This window comes from Onychomys torridus, chromosome 23, assembly GCF_903995425.1.
Source record: "Onychomys torridus chromosome 23, mOncTor1.1, whole genome shotgun sequence".
NCBI lineage: Eukaryota > Metazoa > Chordata > Mammalia > Rodentia > Cricetidae > Onychomys > Onychomys torridus.
In genome coordinates this window covers 28,187,156-28,205,991 of record NC_050465.1, presented here as the reverse complement: position 1 = coordinate 28,205,991, position 18,836 = coordinate 28,187,156, and the positions used below count along the sequence as shown (strand labels likewise).

Below are 18,836 nucleotides of genomic sequence, written 5' to 3'. Positions count from 1 at the left end.
TCCCTCATTTCTTCCCTCCCTCCCTTGATTTATGGTACAAAATCTCCTCTGAGATGTATCCTAGATTGACCTTGAGCCCATGATCCCTCTATCTTAGTCTCCCAAGTGCTAGGATTACAGGTGTGCAATACCACATCATCTTTATTTCAATGTGCTTTTCCTCTTATGTATTTGTATACAAATGTGAATAGCTCCAGGTCTCCTTTTGCCCTATCTATGTGTGGCTTGCAGGACTGGCATGTTTTCTTTTTATGCCCTTTGGCTATCTTCTAGGCAGAGGAATTCTCAGAGGGTGAGCTCTGCCCTAGTAAATTCTTTGATTGGCCTGGATTTCCCTCCCCACTTTGAGAAGTGAGCCATATGTGAAATGGAATGGAATTTCACTCTTTGTGTATATATATTACTATACATCTGGCTTGGCAGTGCCACACTCAATTACAAAAGAGCAGCCACTAAGATGAGGAATATGCCAAGTTAATTTGATGACATTGGTGATTGCATCTGCTCTACTTCTATAGCTATAGTCATTCTCTAATGTTCCAGATTATAATGATGAGTGCTGGAGATTTGGAGGTCGTTCTCATTTGGATGAGACATATAACTTTATGAACTTTTGTTGGGGCTTGTTTCTTATAGTTGTTGTTTTCTGATATTGGGTCTTGCTATGTTACACAGGGCTATACATCTCAACCCCTTGGCTTTAGTAATGCCCCCTCCCCCTCAGTCCCTGGTGGAGCTAGAACTATAGTCATGTGCCATCTTGTCCAGTTTTAAAGTTTTGTTTCTATGGACGGAATCAGTGACCAAAAGCAGGCAGAGGAGAGGCCGGCAATCTATCCAGATTGCTTTCTCGGAAAGGCATAGGTCCTATACATATTCCTGGATAATTGTTTGGACAGTAGGAAGCTGATGCTCCAGAAGTCATATTCCATTGCTGATGACACTCAGCACATTCTAAGCACTGTGATGTAAAGACAACTGTGGTCTGGCCAGACTTAGATGTCACATAGTATGACATCTTCTTCCATTGAATGGTACTCAAATTTCTGTGACTAGGGTTTCATTCATTCCTTTGACTATAACAAGATGGGTATTCTTGCTGTTAATTTACAATTGTCACTAAGCAACCTAATATATAACCATCCTGAAGCTGGCATCTATGGCTCAGTGTAGATGTGTTCATTTTTTTTCTTTCCACAGATTAATCTAGTGCTAACAAGAGACAAAGATAATAGCATTCTACTAAATAATCATAAACAACAACAATAATAGAGTCAAAAGATAACAGCATTCTTTATAGTTCTAAGGCAAACTTCACAGTAGCCTATAGTCAATGACCTGCCAGCTGCTGACAGAAGATCGGGTTATAGCTTGTCTACTATATTTTGACCCTTTTAGCCCTCAGTGAGAAAACCTAAGCCAGGAGGAATTTCAGGTCCCATTTCCATAGTTAAAGCTATAAGAATTGTAATATAGGAATTCTGTATGTGTGTGTGTGTGTGTGTGTGTGTTGAGCATGTGTATATATGAGTATGCTTATGTATGTGTGTATATGTGTGAATATGTGTGTGTGTTGTGAATGTGTGTGTGTGTGTGTGTGTGTGTGTGTGTGTGTGTATGTGTGAGAGTTTGGGTATATATGTGTATATATATATATGATAGTGTGAGTTTATGTGAGTGAATAAATGGTATATGTGTGAATGTGTGTGTGTGTCTAAGTGTGCATGTATGTTTGTGTATGGAGAGCTTCTGTATTTGTTGCAACAGTCAAAATATATATATAGGTATTTGTTGTACATTGTTTTATTACTGTTCAAATTTTAGGGTTTTGTCAAAAGTTACTAAAATATTCTGCCTCTAACTAGGGTTTTATTTAAAAAAACTTTATATAAATATTTTGGAACATACATATTTTCCTTGATCTAGAAAATCTTTTTGTCATAAAAAGAAAATGATGGAGCTGGATGGTGGTGATGTGTGCCTTTAATCCCAGCACTCAGGAGGCAGAGCCAGGTGGATCTCTGTGAGTTGAAGGCCAGCCTGGTCTACAGAGTGAGATCCAGGACAGGCACCAAAACTACACTGAGAAACCCTGTCTTGAAAAACAAACAAAAAAAAAAAAAAGAAAGAAAGGAAGGAAGGAAGAGAGAGAGGGAGGGAGAGAGAGAGAGAGAAAATAAGAAAGAAAGAAAAAATATGGTTATTATTAGGTAAAATAATAACTAACTGGAAAAAAAAGAATGGTAATAGATCATCTCAAAGTCAACCACCTTTCCCTAGTTTGTACAGAACTTAATTTAGAATGACTACCATAAGATGGCTTTAAATTTTACAGTCCTTAACTATCTTATTTTCATTCCATGCAGATGGAGCAATTTTTCAGGAAGATGTACCGATTTCTATTTCCCCTCAGTAAAGATGTGGAGGACACCCCTGCCGCCAAACAGCTGACAGAAGATTTACAAGTGACAAAAATGGAGAACCTCTTCAGCCAGTTAGCTGTGGATGTGAAATCTCTCTTCAATATGAGCTTTTACATTTTCAAACAGATGCAGCAAGAATTCGACCAGGCCTTTCAGTCATACTTCTTGTCCAATGTAGACTTAATGGAGCCATACTTTTCCCCATCTAACCAAAAAGAGCTAACCAAAAAAGAAGAACTTGGGCAAAGGTGGGATATTCCCAATGTCTTCCAGCTGTTTCATAATTTCAGTCTCTCTATTTATGGGAGAGTCCGAGAAATAATTACGAAGATACTGAACACAATTGAGGATTCGTGGGAACCACACAAAGGCCAGTTACTAACGACCCCTCTTCCTCTCTCCCTTTTTTCTCTTCCCTCTTGCTCCCTCTTTTTTTATTCTTTTGCTTGTTTTTTGTGGTACATGCTGGTATGCCTACATGTTCATGAATTTGCTAATGAACATGTGGGTGTGTGGGCCTATGTGTATGTGCACATGTATGCAGAAGCCAGAGGTCAACCTTAAATGTTATTCTTTAGGAGCCATCTATCTTGTCTTGAGATGGAGTCTCTCACTGAGACCCAGGGCTCACAGATTTGGCTAGATTGGCTGACCAGCAAGTCTCAGGGATCAACTTATCTCTTCCTCCCCAGCACTGGTATGAGCATATGCCACCATGTCCAACTTTTTATGGGGTGCTGGGGATTGGACTCAGGTCCTTATGCTTGCATGTTAAATACTTTACTGACTAAAGTGTCTTTCAAGACCCTTTTTCTTTCTCCCACTACCTTTGTCAACCTTTTTTTCTTCCTTTTTGTTCCCCCAAGATAGTGTTTGTCTCTGTATCCCTGGTGGTCTTGGAACTTGCTTTGTAATCCAGGCTGGCTTAGAAGTCAGAGATCTGTTCAGCTCCACTGGGACTAAAAGCATGTGCTAATACAACCAGCTCCTTCTTTCATTCAGAGGCAGAATCTAGGCTGGTTTGGAACTCACAATCTTTCTACCTTAGTCTCCCCAGGACTGAGATTCATACAGTACAAAGCCTATCTTTAAAAAAAAAAAACAAAAAAACAAAAAAACAAAAAAAAAAAAACCAAAACCTACTTTAAAGTTTGACTTCAGAAATGGTACATATAGGCCAATAAGATGGCTTAGCAAATAAAGATCTTACCACCAAACTTGATAACCTGAGTTCAATCCCCAGCACCCACTGCCCCACCCAAAATAAATTTAACAGTTATTTTAAGGAAATCATAGATGTTTGAGTCATTATACAGTGTTTCTTAAAGTGATAATTCGTAGAAGGTATTCAGAGCCCCTTACAATGAGCTTTAAAGTTTACCAAGTACCATCTCACCCCCCATCATGCTTGAGAGTTCTAGGGCTGTTTACTTTTCTTAGAGAAAAATTTAAAGCTGAAAGATTTAAACTCTAACAGGCAAAAACTTGAAAACCACAGCTCCCTCCCTTACAAAGCATATGTACACACAGACTCAGCTCAGTTTTTTTTTTTTTAAGTCAGTCTAGGTCCTCACCTACTTTGTGAAAAGTCTTACTTTTTACAGATCCAGCTGAATGTCCTGTGACATCTCTGAGTCATCTCTTCATCTGTATCACAAAATGGATGCACAAGAACCATAGAAAATGCTTACAAAGATCCTCCAAGTTACACAAAGGACAGTATTTCAGAAGTGAGAGTGGCTGTATGTGCTGAAGGGAGAATTCAAATGCCTCAACTTACCTTTTTTGTTGTTTTCTAACAGGGTCTCACTGAGCCCAGGCTGGCCTGAGACTGATCCAGGTCCTTCTGCCTCTACCTCCCAAATGCTGAGATTACAGGTTCATCCCCTTACACAGCCTCAACCTTTTAGTGACCACAAGGCCAAGTTAAAAGCTACTCTTTTTTTAATTGTTGTTGAACTAGTAATAGGCTAGTGCCAGCTGTTCTTCATTCCTGTTAGCTGTACCTGGCAGCATGTGAACCAGATTCTCAAAGATACCACAAGACCACACAGTTGGCTTTCATCTAGGAAGGGTTTACCTCACACATTTTGGAAATGGAAGTCAGGAAGCAAACCCTTCCTGTCCCATTGTTCCATGAGCAGAAAACAGCCATCATTACTGGAATTGCTGGATTCTATTTCAGGGTCTGGCAGATTTGTTTGGTAAGTCGAATGTTTTCTCCAGTCTAAGCAATATTCAGGACCAGTATCACGTAGTAATACTACAGATGTTGATACTGGAATGGAGTTAAATAGTTCTTGCCTGGCTTTTTAGGTAGATATCAATTATCTTGGACTAATGTCCAGAACGTATTCACTAGAACAGAATGGTGCTCCTCTTTCATACTGTATAGCAGCCTTGCATAGCTGCTGCTACATTTAAATGTGAAGCACAGGATTTGGAGCATTTCAGATACATCAAAATCTAAATAACTTCCTGTCCACTGCAACTCCCTTCTGCTCTAAGAAGAACATGCCTGAGGTTCTTGCTGAGTCATACATCTGGTGGCCAGCCCTGCCCTTCTGTTCTATCCCATCTCTGTGATAACTGGATACCTAGGATCCCTGTCAATGCAAACATTGAAAATAAAGGCCAGCCACGGTGATAATAGACCCTGGTACTCAAGAATGAAAGGCAGGCAGATTTCTATTAGTTCCAGGCTAGCCTGGTCTACATAGTGAGTCCCAAGCCAGCTGTGGCTATACAGTAAGACTGTCTTAAAAATAAATTAATTAAATAGAACACAGCTTTGGAATGTAGCTCAGTGGCAGAATACTTATTTAGTTACCATATGCAAGACCCTGCTTAGTTCAGTCCTTAAGAAACCAACAAACAAACCTATTTAAAACAACAGCTATACACATAAAGAGAAAGGCCTATTACCAACACCCCTTCCTCTAGATATCACACAGCAAGCCCAACAAAAGAGAAATGGCCATTTCCCAGATGGACAAAGGCGAACTATTGATCTGTCAGGCAGAGGCCACAGGGCATATAATGTGGCCTCCATCACTTTTCTGTACAAGTGGTTAGGAAGGAATAGCCAACCATCCCTAGAAAATCTGCCTGGTATGGGAAAAAAAATTATTGAGACAGGATTTCTCTGTGTAACCCTGGCTGTTCTAGAACTCGATCTGTAGAGCAGGCTGGACTTGAACTCAGAAACCCTTTTGCCTTTGTCTCCTGGGTACTGGGATTAAACTGGGTTTGGTCCTCAGCTCTGGAAAAAAAAAAAAAAATGTACACCACCACTGCCCGCTGTGTGGAAAATATTTGAGCTCTGCCCCCTTGTGGTGGGCAGAATTAACAGTTACCTAAAGTTATCGATCCCCTTTATTCCCAGGACCTGGGATCTCCATGTTACAAGGTAAAAGAAGAGTAAGTGCATAAAACAGAACTAAGGTTGTGAGCATGCTGACTTCAAACCCCAGAGAGTATTCTGGGTTATGGAGGAGTTCCATGTAGTCACAGGGTCCTTAAAGTAGAAGGGACTAAGAATGTTGCTCAGTGGTAGAATGTTTGCCTAGCACACAGGAGGCCTGAGTCTGATTGCAAAAGCACACAAAACAAAAACCTGATATCCTCAAAAGTAGAGCAAAGAGGCAGAAGAGAACAGAAATAGCATCATGAGAAGGCTGTTGTCCAACTTTGCTAAGCCTTGTGTCCTGGCGCAGGTTGCCTCTAGGAGCTGGACATAACGCACACTAGGCTTCTCTCCAAGAACTGGCACATAATCAGCCCTGCTGATAACTTGATACTAACCCAGTGAGCCCCACACCAAACTTCTGAAATACAAAAACTGCAGGATAATGAGTTTCAAGCCAATTTGTGGTACTCGGACACAGCAGGAATAGGAATCTAATACATAGCTCTTGTCAATTCCAGTGGTTAAGGGTGTCAGGAAGCTATCATGGATGGAACTTAATGATCACAATCACCCTAAAAGCTGAAATTAGAAAAATGACTAAAACTTAAAAGTGAACTCAATGAAAAGGAAAGAAGAAATCTTAAAAAAAAAAAAAATCTAATCACATTGACATTCAATGATATTTTAAATTTTATTGATTTTCTGTGTATTTGTAATTCTTCTTGGAGGGTCTCAAAATTTGATCTGCTTTAGATATTTTCCCAAATTTTAACCCACTGATTTTTTTTTTGAGACAGGGTCTCTTGAAACCCAGGTGAACTTGAACTTTTGAAGTAGCTAAGAATGACCTTGAACTTCTGATCCTCCTGACTTCACCTTCCAAGTGCTGGTGTTACAGGCATGAGCCACCACACCCAGTTTATTAACCTACTATTCATAACAATATATGTATATATGATACAAAAACAAATGGTGCTCTAATAAATACCATCTGGATTAAGACATTTCTAATTTCTTTCAAATTCCCATATATTTCCAATTATAGCTTTAAATGTTATAGCCCTGGCTAGCCTCAAACTTACTGTGTAGCCAAGGAAGCTGGCCTTGAACTTGACAAAATCTTCCTTTTGTTGTTGGAGAATTTCATGTATGTATATAATGAATTTTGATCAAATTCACCCCATCCCCTCCCCTATAATTTCTCTACTATCCTCTCTACTTTTCCCTTCCAACTTAATTTACTCTTTTAAAAAAAACTCATTAAGTCTACTCAGTGCTGCCTATAAATACAAGACTAGAATATCAGCAACCTCTCAGGAAGAGCATCCCTAAAGAAAACTTGATCTCTCTCCCTCAGCAGCCATCAACTGCCAGTAATTCCTCAGATAAGAGTAGGATTTCATGATTCCCTCTCCCATCTATGCTGGGATTTTGTCTTGCTTACTCTTGCATAGCTCTTACACATGCAGTCCCAGACACTATGAGTTCACATATGCTATGGTGCTATCATGTTCCCAGCAAATACTCACTGCAGATATCTACTCACTCTAGCACTCAAAATCCTTCTGACTCCTCTTCTGAGGTAATCTCTAAGTCTTCGATGAAGGAGGAGTAATATAAATGTCCCATTTAGAAGTAAACATTCTATGGTCTCTTATTCTTTGAATGTTGTGGGTCTCTGTGTTAATAGCCATCTATTGCAAACAGAAGCTTCTCTGATGAAGGTTAAAAGAAACACTAATTTACAGGTATAAAGACAAGAACATAGAGGGTATTCTATTGCCCTCCCCTGAAATACCTCCCTCCCCTTGTGGCCCCTTGTAAATGCATGTAAGATTCAAAAGCAGTAGACACGTAAGAGAGTGCCATGTAGCATTCATTTCTCTACATCTGGGGTTATTTGACTCAGGATAATTATTTCCAGCTCTATCCGTTTGCCTGTGAATTTCATGATTTTCTTTACAGTTGAATAATATCCCACTGTGTATTTAAACCACATTTTCATTATCCATTCATCACTTGGTGGGCATCTAGCCTCTTTCCTATTGTGAATAGAGCAGCCATTAATATAGATCAGCCAGCATCTCTATAGTAGGATATCAAGTCTTTGGGGAATATGCCCAGCAGTTACATGGCTGAATCATATGGTGGCTGTATTTCCAGCCATTAAAGGAACCTCAACATTGATTTCCATAGTGGCTGTACCAGTTCACACTTCCACCAACAGTGAATGTTACCCTTTCCAACATCAATGCCAGCATTTGTTGTCTTTTTTTTTTTTTTAATCTGAGGCATTTTGCCTAGGGTACGATGAAATCTGGAAGTCATTTTATTTTACTTATTTTACGTGTATGGGTTTTTTTGTCTACATGTATGTCTGTGTACCATGTGCATTTCTGGTGCTCATGAAGGACAGAAGGGGGATCCCCTGGAACTGGAGTTTGTTGTGCTGGGGATTGAACTCTGGGTCCTCTGCAAGAATAGCAAGTGTTTTTAACCCCTGAGCTACCTCTCCATCACTCAAAGTAGAGTTTTATTTTGTATTTTCCTGATGATCAAGGATATTGAACATAAAAAAAAAAAACCTTCCCGCCATTTGTATTTCTTCTTTCGAGAAATGTCTATCTCTCTGTTGCAGTCTTGGGTGTCCTAGAAACTTGCCCTGTAGACCAGGCTGGCCTAGAACTCACAAAGATCCACTTGCCTCTGTGCCCCACCCCTACCCTCCAGGGCTGGGATTAAGGTATATGGCACCACCATCCAGCCTCCATGTCCAAAATTTTATTTGGGTTGTTTGTGTTGTTTAGATTTTTCATATTCTAGATACCAACCCTCTGTCAAATGTACATACAGCTGGTAAAGATTCTAGAGGCTGCCTCTTCATCTGAATGATGGCACTCTACAGAAGCTTTTTAGTTTCATGAGGTCTTGTTTGTCAATTGTCTTATGCTTGTGCTACTGAGGTCCTGTTCAGAAAGATCTTTCCTGTGTCTATAAGTTAAAGCATATTCACTGTCTTCCCATCTTTCAGATTTAGGACATCAGGTTTTATGTTAAAGTCCTTAATCCATATAGAATAGAGGGTGGAAGACAAGGATCTTGTTTCATTCTTCTACATGTAGCTATTCTGTTTGACCAGAGCATCTGTTGAAGATCTTTTCTCCAATGTGTACTTTTTGGTTTCTTTGTCAAAAATCAAGTGTCTGTAGAAGTGTGAGTTTATATCTGGGCCCACTACTCTATTAATTGGTCAATGTCTGGTTTTATTTTATTATTTATATTGTTTGTTTGTTTGTTTGCTTGTTTTGAAGTAGTGTCTCTCTACACAGCCTTGGCTGTCCTAGAATTCACAATGTAGATCAGGCTGGCCTCAAACTCACAGAAATCCCAAGTCTTGCTTCCCAAGTACTGGAATGAAAAATGTATGCAACAAAACCCTTCTTGAATTTCTGATTTGGGCAGCGGGGGTTGGGGGAAGCTGTTGAGACAGAGTTTCTCTGTGTAGCCCTGGCTGTCTTGGAACTTACTCTGTAGACCAGGCTGGCCTTGAACTCAGAGACCCACCTGCCTCTGCCTCCTCAGTGCTAGGTTTAAAGTCATGCGCCACTGCCTGGCTTCAATTTCTGTTGTTGTTGTTGTTTATTTAAGAAAATTTTCCTCTTATTCTACATACCAACCACAGTCAATTTCTGTTTTTAATGCCAGTACCATACTACTTTTATTACTATAGCTCTGTTGTATAATTTGAAATCAAGAATAGTGAAATTAGGGGTTGGGGAGTTAACTCAGTGGTAGAGCGTTTGCCTAGCAAGCACAAGGCCCTGGGTTCGATCCTCAGCTCAAAAAAAAAAAAATGTTTAAATTTCCAATATTTTTTTTTTGTTATTCAGGATATTTTTTGATGTCCTGAGTCTTTTGTGTTTTCCAATGAATTTTGAAATTATTTTATTAACTACTGTGGAGAGTTACACTAGAATTTTGGAGGGGGAATTGCTTTGGATCTGTAGATAGTTTTTGTAACAAGGCCATGCTCACAATATTAATCCTACCCGCCTAGGAGTATGGGAGGTCTTCCCATCTTCTGGCATCTCTTTCAATTTCTTTCTTTAGTGTCTTAAGGTTTTCATTGTAAACCTCTCACTTCTTTGGTGAAATTTATCCCAAGATTGACTAATTTTTAAGCTTATGGTGTGGGCTGATTTTAAGGCTATGGCATGGTATTGTTTCCTTGACTTCTTTCTTGGTACATTTGGTTGATATACAGAAAAGCTACTGATTTTTCTGTGTTAATTTTGTATCCTACTACTTTTCTGACTACTATATCACCAACATTTCAGCTGGCCTTGAATTTGTGATCCTTTCCCTCTACCTCCCAGGTGCTTGAATTACAGATATAGGCTACCATGCCTAGCTTCTAAGGTTTTAAATTTTTATTTAATTTTGATTTATTTATCAAATAAATTAATTTATTTAATGTCCATACAGGTATGCATACATGTATGTGTATCTTTAGATATTGTTCATCAGGAGTCACCTACTTGTTTTTGTTCATTAAATTTTCTATTTTATTTTTTGTTTTTCTTTAATTGTGTTTTTGTTTTTTGTTTGTTTAAAACAAGCTCTCCCTACATAGTCCTGATTGGCCTCCAATTCAAAGATGGCCTGTCTCTGCCTCCCAAGTGCTGGAATTAACCTTCTCATTGGCCTGGAACTCATCAAGAAGTCTAAGATAACTGGGCCAATAAGCCCATCTCCACTTCCGCAGCACTGGCATTAAAAGCACATGCTACCACACTTGTTTTTTTCCAAGGGTCCTAGGGATCAAACCTTGGTCCTTGTGCTTGCGTAGTCACCACTTTACCGACTTAGCCCTGTATGGTAAAATTCCAGTAGTGTTTACGTGTGAATGTTGTATTTCCTACAGAGTTGGACCAGAGAGACCTGCCTTCAGAGATGTTACCTGAGCAAAATGGAGGAACATGTGAGAAATTGGCCCACAATTTATCTGGATGTTTCAAATTTCACGAAAGATGCCGAAAATGTCACAATTACCTAGCTGAAGGTAAATAGCTATTCTTTTTATCATGTCTTTCATGTGTGTGCATTGCTGGGTTCATGGGTGTGGGTACATGTGCACATATAAAGCCTGTGCATGCTGAGATCAGAGGACAACCTTAGATGCTTAATTGGCAAGCTCCAGGTTCTAGTGAAAGACCCTGTCTCAAAACAAAGTAACAATAAAAGAAAGTAGATGGCTGCTGAGGATGATCCTTGAGATGGACCTCTGACCTTCTCATGATACACAAACGTGTGAATACAAACAACTCCCACCACCACACACCCCCATATATACACAGTATGAACTAATGAATTGATAACTTTCAAAAGCCATCCCACTCAAGCACCCCATCTATATACTTTTACATGTATTTCCTTCCACCAATTAATTTCTCCCCAATTGTCACAGATAAAGTAAGTCACATAGTACAAATGTATCTGATAACTACTCTCTGTCAATGTGCTAGCTTCACATTACTGTACCAGGCTTTTTCTTTGGGGCTACCAACCAGCTCCCAAATCACAACACAGAGACTATTAATATTGGATGCTTGTCCTACCTTAGGCACATTTCTGGCTAGCTCTTTGACTTAAATTAACCTGTTTCTCTTATGTACTTTTTGCCTTGGGGCTTTTTACCTTCTTTCTGTATACCTTACGTTCACTGCTTCTCATGTCTGCTGGCTGGTGGCTATCTGGCTGGCCCTGGGGTCTCCTTTATTCTCTCTTTTCTTCTCTCATTCTTCTTCCCCCTCTTGAGCCTAGATTTCTCCTCCTATGTATTCTCTCTTTGCCTGCCAGCCCCGCCTATCCTTTCTCTGCCTAGCTATTGGCCTTTCAGTTCTTTATTAGACCAATCAGGTGCCTTAGGCAGGCAAGGTGAAACAGATGCAACACATCTTTACATAATTCAACAAATGTAGCCTAAACAAAAGTAACATACCTTTACACAGTTAAAGTACTATTCTTCAGCATAAACAAATGTCACACATCTTTGCCCAGGTAAAATAATATTCCACAACACATTACCATTAAAAATAACTCAGATAAATTATCTTACAGAGAAAAAAAGATTACTTTGGTTCATATAATTGGGATTTTCAGTGTGTGCTTGGTTGGGCCCATTGGTGGAAGAGCAAAGCCACTTTCCTTATGGATAAGGAGAGAAAAAGAGAAAGAAAGAGCCCTTTAGGCCCAATGGCCTAAAGACCTTCTACTAGGCCCCACCTCCTACAGTTTCCATTACCTCTAGGCTAGGGATCAAGCCTTTAACTCTTAGGTCTTTGGAAAATATTCCAGATCCAAACTATAGCAATAAATAGATGTGGCACATATCAGGTAATGCAGCTTAAGGGCAATATAAATTGTCTGTCACAGACAGAAAATAGAAGGGAACAGATGTCCCAATGTGATTCCCATACTGTTAAAACTTATTTTTAAAAAGCAATTTCTTTTAAAATATAAAGGAGGGAATAACAAAACTCCAGGTACCCACCACTTACATTAAGGATTAAACATTATTAAAGCAGATGAAACCTAAATGTGTCACTCCTCCAGGTCACATTCCTTTTATACCCCCAAAAGGAAATGGAGGGAACCAGAGCCACGTGCAGTGCCCTAGCTAGAGCCATCCAGCATAACAGAGTCCCAGCAGCTGCATGTGAAGGCTGGACTGCTCTATAAAGACAGTTAATAAAACCCTGCTCCAAGACAATAATTAAGTAAATGAAGGAAACAGGGGGTGGGGGTGCAACTTCACTTGCATGCACAAAAGAATTTTGGAATTATGTAATCCATCCCCAGAATTACATAACTAGTATGCTGGCACACACCTATAATCTCATCAACACAGGAGAAGCAAGAGTTCCAGGTCAGAGGCCAGGTGTGATGACTCAGGCCTTTAATTCCAGCACTCTGGAGGCTTGAGCTGGTGACTTTCTGTGAGTTCAAGGCCAGACTCATTTACATAGTGAAACACTGTCTCAAAAAAAAAAAGTAGATTCAAATGACTAATTTAGGTTTAGTATTTATGTCTTTATTTTAACATATTTACTTATATTCTATATCCATGTATGCATATGCATTACACATATACATATACCATACTTAACAGTGTTTTATGTTTAAAATTTTTATGTCTGCAAATTATAATTTTAAATTTAAAATGCTACTGATGAACCAGGTGTGGTGGCACACACCGATAGTCCCAGCACTTAGGAGGCTAAGACTAGAAAATCAAGAGTTTGAACCCAGTCCTGTCTCAGAAAAAAATAAAAAATAAAAAATAAATAAATAAAAGTTTTTTTTAAAAAAAGAGTCACATATATAACTAAGCCCACTACTTCTAGTCCAGCCAGAGTTTTAGGCCAGCCTAGACTAGAGAGTGAAACCCTACCTCAAAACAAATGAACAAACCAACAACCTCCCCATCCACACCAAAATCAAAGAGATAGGTACTTGTAACCAAGGATACAATGCTGAAATAAGAATGCAAGGTAGGCACATAGCTAGTTTGTATACGAGAGGATAGTAGCAGTATAATCTTTGTAATTGTAATTATTATTAGAAAAACAATTCACACCTCTGCTAGATAAAACCAATTAAAACTCTTCAATCCATAATTTTCATCTATCTAGTGTCATAGAGTCTGACATTATTCAATAATATGAACTCCACAAAGGATCATTTCCCTAGGGAAATAAAAAGGTGTCTTAAACAACAACATTGGAAGAGCATGCATGCAGCATTATTTTGCCATATTTCCAAATTCTGAATATTCTCTATTTTTGAGACAGAGTCTCACTCTGCAGTCCTGACTGGCCTAGAAGACAAGGCTGGCTTCAAACTCACAGAGAGCTGGACGTCTTTGTCTCCTAAATGCTGGGATTATATGGGATTATTACCCACAGCCCTGTGTTATTTGTCTTAATATGTTAGTGGATATTTATTCTTCTTTCAGGCTAGTTTGTAAGATTTATTCAAGTGAAAAATATCTTACTCACATTTATTAATTCACTTATTGTATATTGGTCTGTGTTGGAATATCACAATTTATCCATTCTCTAGCTGAATGCCTGTACTGGCTAGTTTTATGTCAACTTGATACAAACTAGAGTCATCAAGATGGAGGGAGCCTTAATTGAGAAAATGCCTCCATATGATCAGGCTGTAGTCAAGCCTACAGGATTTTTTTTTTTAATTAGTGATTGAGAGTAGAGCAACCAATCCACTAGGGCCACTTCTGGACTGAAAGTCCTAGGCCCACTGGAGCCACTTCTGGGCTGGTGGTCCTGGGCCCACTGAGGCCACTTCTGAGTTGGTGGTCCTGGGTTCTATAAGAAAGCAGGCTGAGCAAGCTATAGGGAGCAAGCCAGTAAGCAGCACCCACCCTGTCATGATCTCTGGATCAGCTCTTACCTCCAGGTTCCTACCCAATGTGAGTTCCTATCCTGATTTCAATAATGAACAGTGATGTAGAATTGTAAGCCAAATAAAGCCTTTCCTCCCTAAATTGCTTTGGTCATGGTGTTTAATAATAATAATAACCCTAACCAAGACAGTGCCTTAAATTTTGTTTTGTTTTGTTTTTCTTCAAAGTTCTGCTATTACAAAACACAGAAACAGGGAACTATTTGAGGAGGGCATAGTAGCTCATATGCCTGTAGTCCCAGGATTTGAGAGACAGTTAAGAGGATAGAAAGTTCAAGACCAAGACCAATCTGATTGGCACAGCCAAGGTCCAGGCCAACCTGGGCTATCAAGTGAGAACTCATCCCCCTTACCAAAAACAAAACAAAGGCAACTGTCATACATTTTTATCAATTAATTATTCTATGAGTAATCCCATAGCTATAATTATAATATCATACTTGATACATGTAAGACAAAATGTTTTTCCAAACATCACTAGTTATGACTTTCACTGTTTTACTATTCATTTTGTCTCAATCTTAAGTAAATTCACTATAAATATTTATTTTTACTCATACCTCCACTTGTATTGCACTCATGTATTTAAATTTCCCCCTTTGATTGGATGGAGAGAATGCTGTGGAAGGACAAAGCAGAGGCTTCTGCTTTTAGTCAAGTTTTTTGAGGGGAGGATGGGTTGGGGGGAGGGCTAATGGTCAACAGGGCTTTGCCCTGTCGAGCAGACAGTCTAGTCCTGAGCCACACCCTAAACACTGTCCCCTTAAAATATAGGCAGTAGGCACGTGAGATTTTTAACAAGAATGTCTTTTCTTTATCCACCCACTTCTGCTCTATAAAACCACATAATTAACAATTAATTAAGCCAGGTCTCACTTGAAAGTGATGCTGGCAATATTACTTACCACAAACAACAAGGATTAACTAAGGGAAGCCCACACCATCCACTTCCAAGTTTCCTGGACTGCTTCTTCACTATTTCTTTACTTCCTATATAGACTGCCCTGATGTACCTGAACTACACATAGAATTCCTTGAGGCACTGAAATTAGTCAATGTATCCAATCAGCAATATGATCAGATTGTTTGGATGGCCCAGTATCATCTGGAAGACACCACATATCTGATGGAAAAGATGCGAGAGCAGTTTGGATGGGTGTCCCAACTAGCAAGCCATAACCCAATGGCTGAGGACATCTTTAATTCAACAAAGGTAAGGACCCCAGAGCAGAAATAACACGTGCTACCTCTCTCTATTCTGCTAGTTACTTACTGATTACAGGTGAATTTGAAAACAAGCTCGAGAGGATGCACATCACTCCATTGTGATTGCATCCAAGCCTGCTTAACTTAATGCAGTCCATGGTCCAGAAAGATGGCTCGTTCTTTTACATCAGCCACCCATAAGACTGAGGTGGGAAGCTCTTTAGTTCAAGGCCTGAATGGGCTACATAATGAGCTCTGTGCCAGCCTAGACAACTTAGTGAGATCCTGTCTCTGAATATAACAAAACAAAAACTTTTAAAGGGCTAGAAATGTATTTTAGTGGTGGATTTGCCTAGCATTTCTGGGCCCTATACTGAGAGGCATGAGGTCATAAAATATAGAAGTATTTTAATCTAAAATGACTAATTCTTCCCATAGCTATAGGGTTGTAGATGATAGTGACACCTTGAACTGGCTAATACAGATTTTAAGAAAGAAGACTTGTAGGTAAAGTAGAGTTCAAAATTAGACATCAGGGGCTGGAGAAATGGCTCAGCAGCTAAGTGCATTTGCTGTTATTGCAGAGGCACCAGATTTGATTCCTAGCACCATAAGGAGGGTTACAACCTTCCTTAACTACTGCTCCTGGGGATCTGATACTCTCTCCTGACCTCCTTAGGAGCCAGGCATGCATGTGATGTACAGACATGAATTCAGACAAAACACCCATATTCATAAATTTAAAAAATTAAAATTAGACTCTAAAATTTAACAGCTGAGAAAGATTGGCTCTTTAACCTTTCTAGGCCTCAGTTTTTCCACTAAGATGGGAACATTGGAAGCCATCTTAAAATGTTTGTCTGTAAAGCCAGTGAGATGCCACAGCTTTTTAAAAAGTAAATTATTGTACTTATTAATGTTTCATACAATAAACTAAGACACCTTAAAAATTAAATATCAGGGCTGGAGAATTAAATAGTTGTGGCTCAGTGGTTAAAAGCACTTGTTGTTCTTAAAGAGGATCCAGGTTTGATTTTCAGGAAGCACATGGAGGCTCACAACCATCTATAACTTCAGTTCCTAGGGATCTGACACCCTCTTCTGACCTCCTCGGGCATCAGGCATGCATATGTACTTGGTACACAGACATAATGTAGGCAAAGCATCCATACACATAAAATAGACCTAAAAAGGTTTTAAAATTAAATACCATCTAAAAACATACTGTCATCTTAAATTGCACCTATGCCATGACTCCCACATTTGATCATTAACTCTTTGCTGCAAAAAGTAACAGCTGGATTTTCATTCTGAGCCATACATGCCTATGACCATACACAAATTGCCTTAGTTATACAAAAGTGCTACATTGATTCCTGTGGGGTTAGCACTGACATAAAAGGGTAACAAGAAGCATGGTGCATAGCAACTAAATATGCAATACTCTGTGTAGTGTGTGATGTTCTGGAGAGGAACAGAACTGACAGAGCAAATAAATATTACAAAGGAGATTTACTATACTGACTTACATAATATGCTCTAGGTAGTTTAAGAATGGTGGTCTGCATATTCAAGAGGCTGAGAACCAGTAGCTACTCAGTCCAGTAGGATAGAAACCTCAGCAACATCCTTCTAGTGTTGAAGGCATGGAGGACTCCTGGATGTCCACACAGGAAGCTAAAGCAGCTGGGTTCTGATATCAGCAGAGGATAGCAGTGGTTGTGGCAGCTGTAGTGGGGGCAGCAGCAGCAGCAGTAGGGCAGATGCACTCACCAGAAGAGAGTGAAGGCAGGCAGGCAGGCAAAAAGGAAGTTTGCCCCTCAGATCTCTTTATATAAGGGCAGCTCATATAAAGGACCACTCAAAGGGAGAGTCTTTCCCCCTACAATTAATCTATCCAGGAAATACTATCACAGACCCATCAAGAGGCATATCTTGTAGTTGATTCCAGCCCCAATAAAGTTGGCATCAAGGTTAACCATCATAGGTTCCTGTTACCAGCTCCTAGTCTACCCACTGAGTTTTAGAACTCTCTGCTGGATCCAGGTGCAGCTAGAGGTGGATTGTAGCAATGTTTTTATTCAGCATCCCCCTTTTTTCCAGATTGCTTTCCTTTTTAAAAAAAAAAATAATAATAATTAATTTTTATTTTATGTGCATTGGTGTTTTGTGTGCAAGAATGTCTGTGTGAGACTGTTGGATTCCCTGGAACTGAAATTACAGATAGTTGTGAGCTGCCATGTGGGCACTGGGAATTGAAACTGGGTCCTCTGGAAGAATAACCAGTGCTCTTAGCCACTGAACCATCTCTCCAGCCCCCCAGGTTGCGTTCCTAATCCTCCTAAAAGTTTTACCTGAGAGGATCCCTTCAGTAATCAACTCACATTGGGACATCAGCCTATTGTTAGAAAATCTAACACTTTGCTCTTTGTCAATCTGCCAGTTGTAACATAGTTTGAAAACTAAGTTTAGCTACTCATAACAAAAACCTTAAAAGTGTTGTGGCAAATGCCTGCATGCAATCTTCTCAGCACGTCAGAGGTAGAAGCAAGATCAGGAGTTCAAGGCTGGCCTCAATCATGGAAGACAATGCCTCAAGAAATCAAAACAAGGCCCAGTTTCCGGCCAATCGGCAGGCCCTGCGGGAAGGCTCCCCTTTTCCAAGACTGCAGGCAAACCCTGCAGTCTCCACACCCTGCCCCCACACCCATTTGCCCAAGACCCCAGCCACTTCCTGAGAATCAGAGACCAGCCCCCAGCTTCCAACCTGCCCTGGAACTCCCACCTGGACCATAGGTGAGTGCCTGGGATCACACCCAGAGAGGCCCCGGGGCACCAGCCACTCCGGGGAAGACCTGCCCAACTGGGCCCCAGGATCTGGCCATAGGGCAGGATCCCCCATCCCCACCAGGAAGGTTCCCCCTCTCCAAGACCATCTGGTGAACCCTACAACCTCCACACCCTGCCCCCACACCCATCTGCCCAAGACCCCAGCAAGTTCCTGAGACTTAGAAACCAGCCCCCACCTTCCATCCTGCCCCAGAACTCCCATCTGGACCAGAGGTGAGTGCTTGAGGTTGTAGTCAGAGAGGCAACCACCTCTGGGTCCCACCCCTGGGCACCAGCCATCCCTGGAGGACTTGCCCAACTTGACCACAGTTTCCAGCCATTTGTCAGGCCCTGCGGGAAGGCTCCCCTTTTCCAAGACTGCAGGCAGACCCTGCAGTCTCCACACTCTGCCCTCACACCCATTTGCCCAAGACCCCAGCCACTTCCTGAGACTCAGAGACCAGGCCCCAGCTCCCATCCGC

At 40.3% G+C, this 18,836-nt stretch overlaps 1 protein-coding gene across 1 annotated transcript in view; it reads left to right on the top strand.

The window, feature by feature from the left end:
- Clul1 (clusterin like 1) overlaps positions 1–18,836 on the top strand; it is a 33,919-nt gene that overhangs the window by 6,756 nt on the left and 8,327 nt on the right. Inside the window, exons 4-6 of the mRNA XM_036172853.1 lie at positions 2,367–2,793; positions 10,757–10,894; positions 15,318–15,532. Coding sequence (XP_036028746.1) covers positions 2,367–2,793; positions 10,757–10,894; positions 15,318–15,532 — 780 coding nt within the window. The remainder of the gene's footprint in view (positions 1–2,366; positions 2,794–10,756; positions 10,895–15,317; positions 15,533–18,836) is intronic.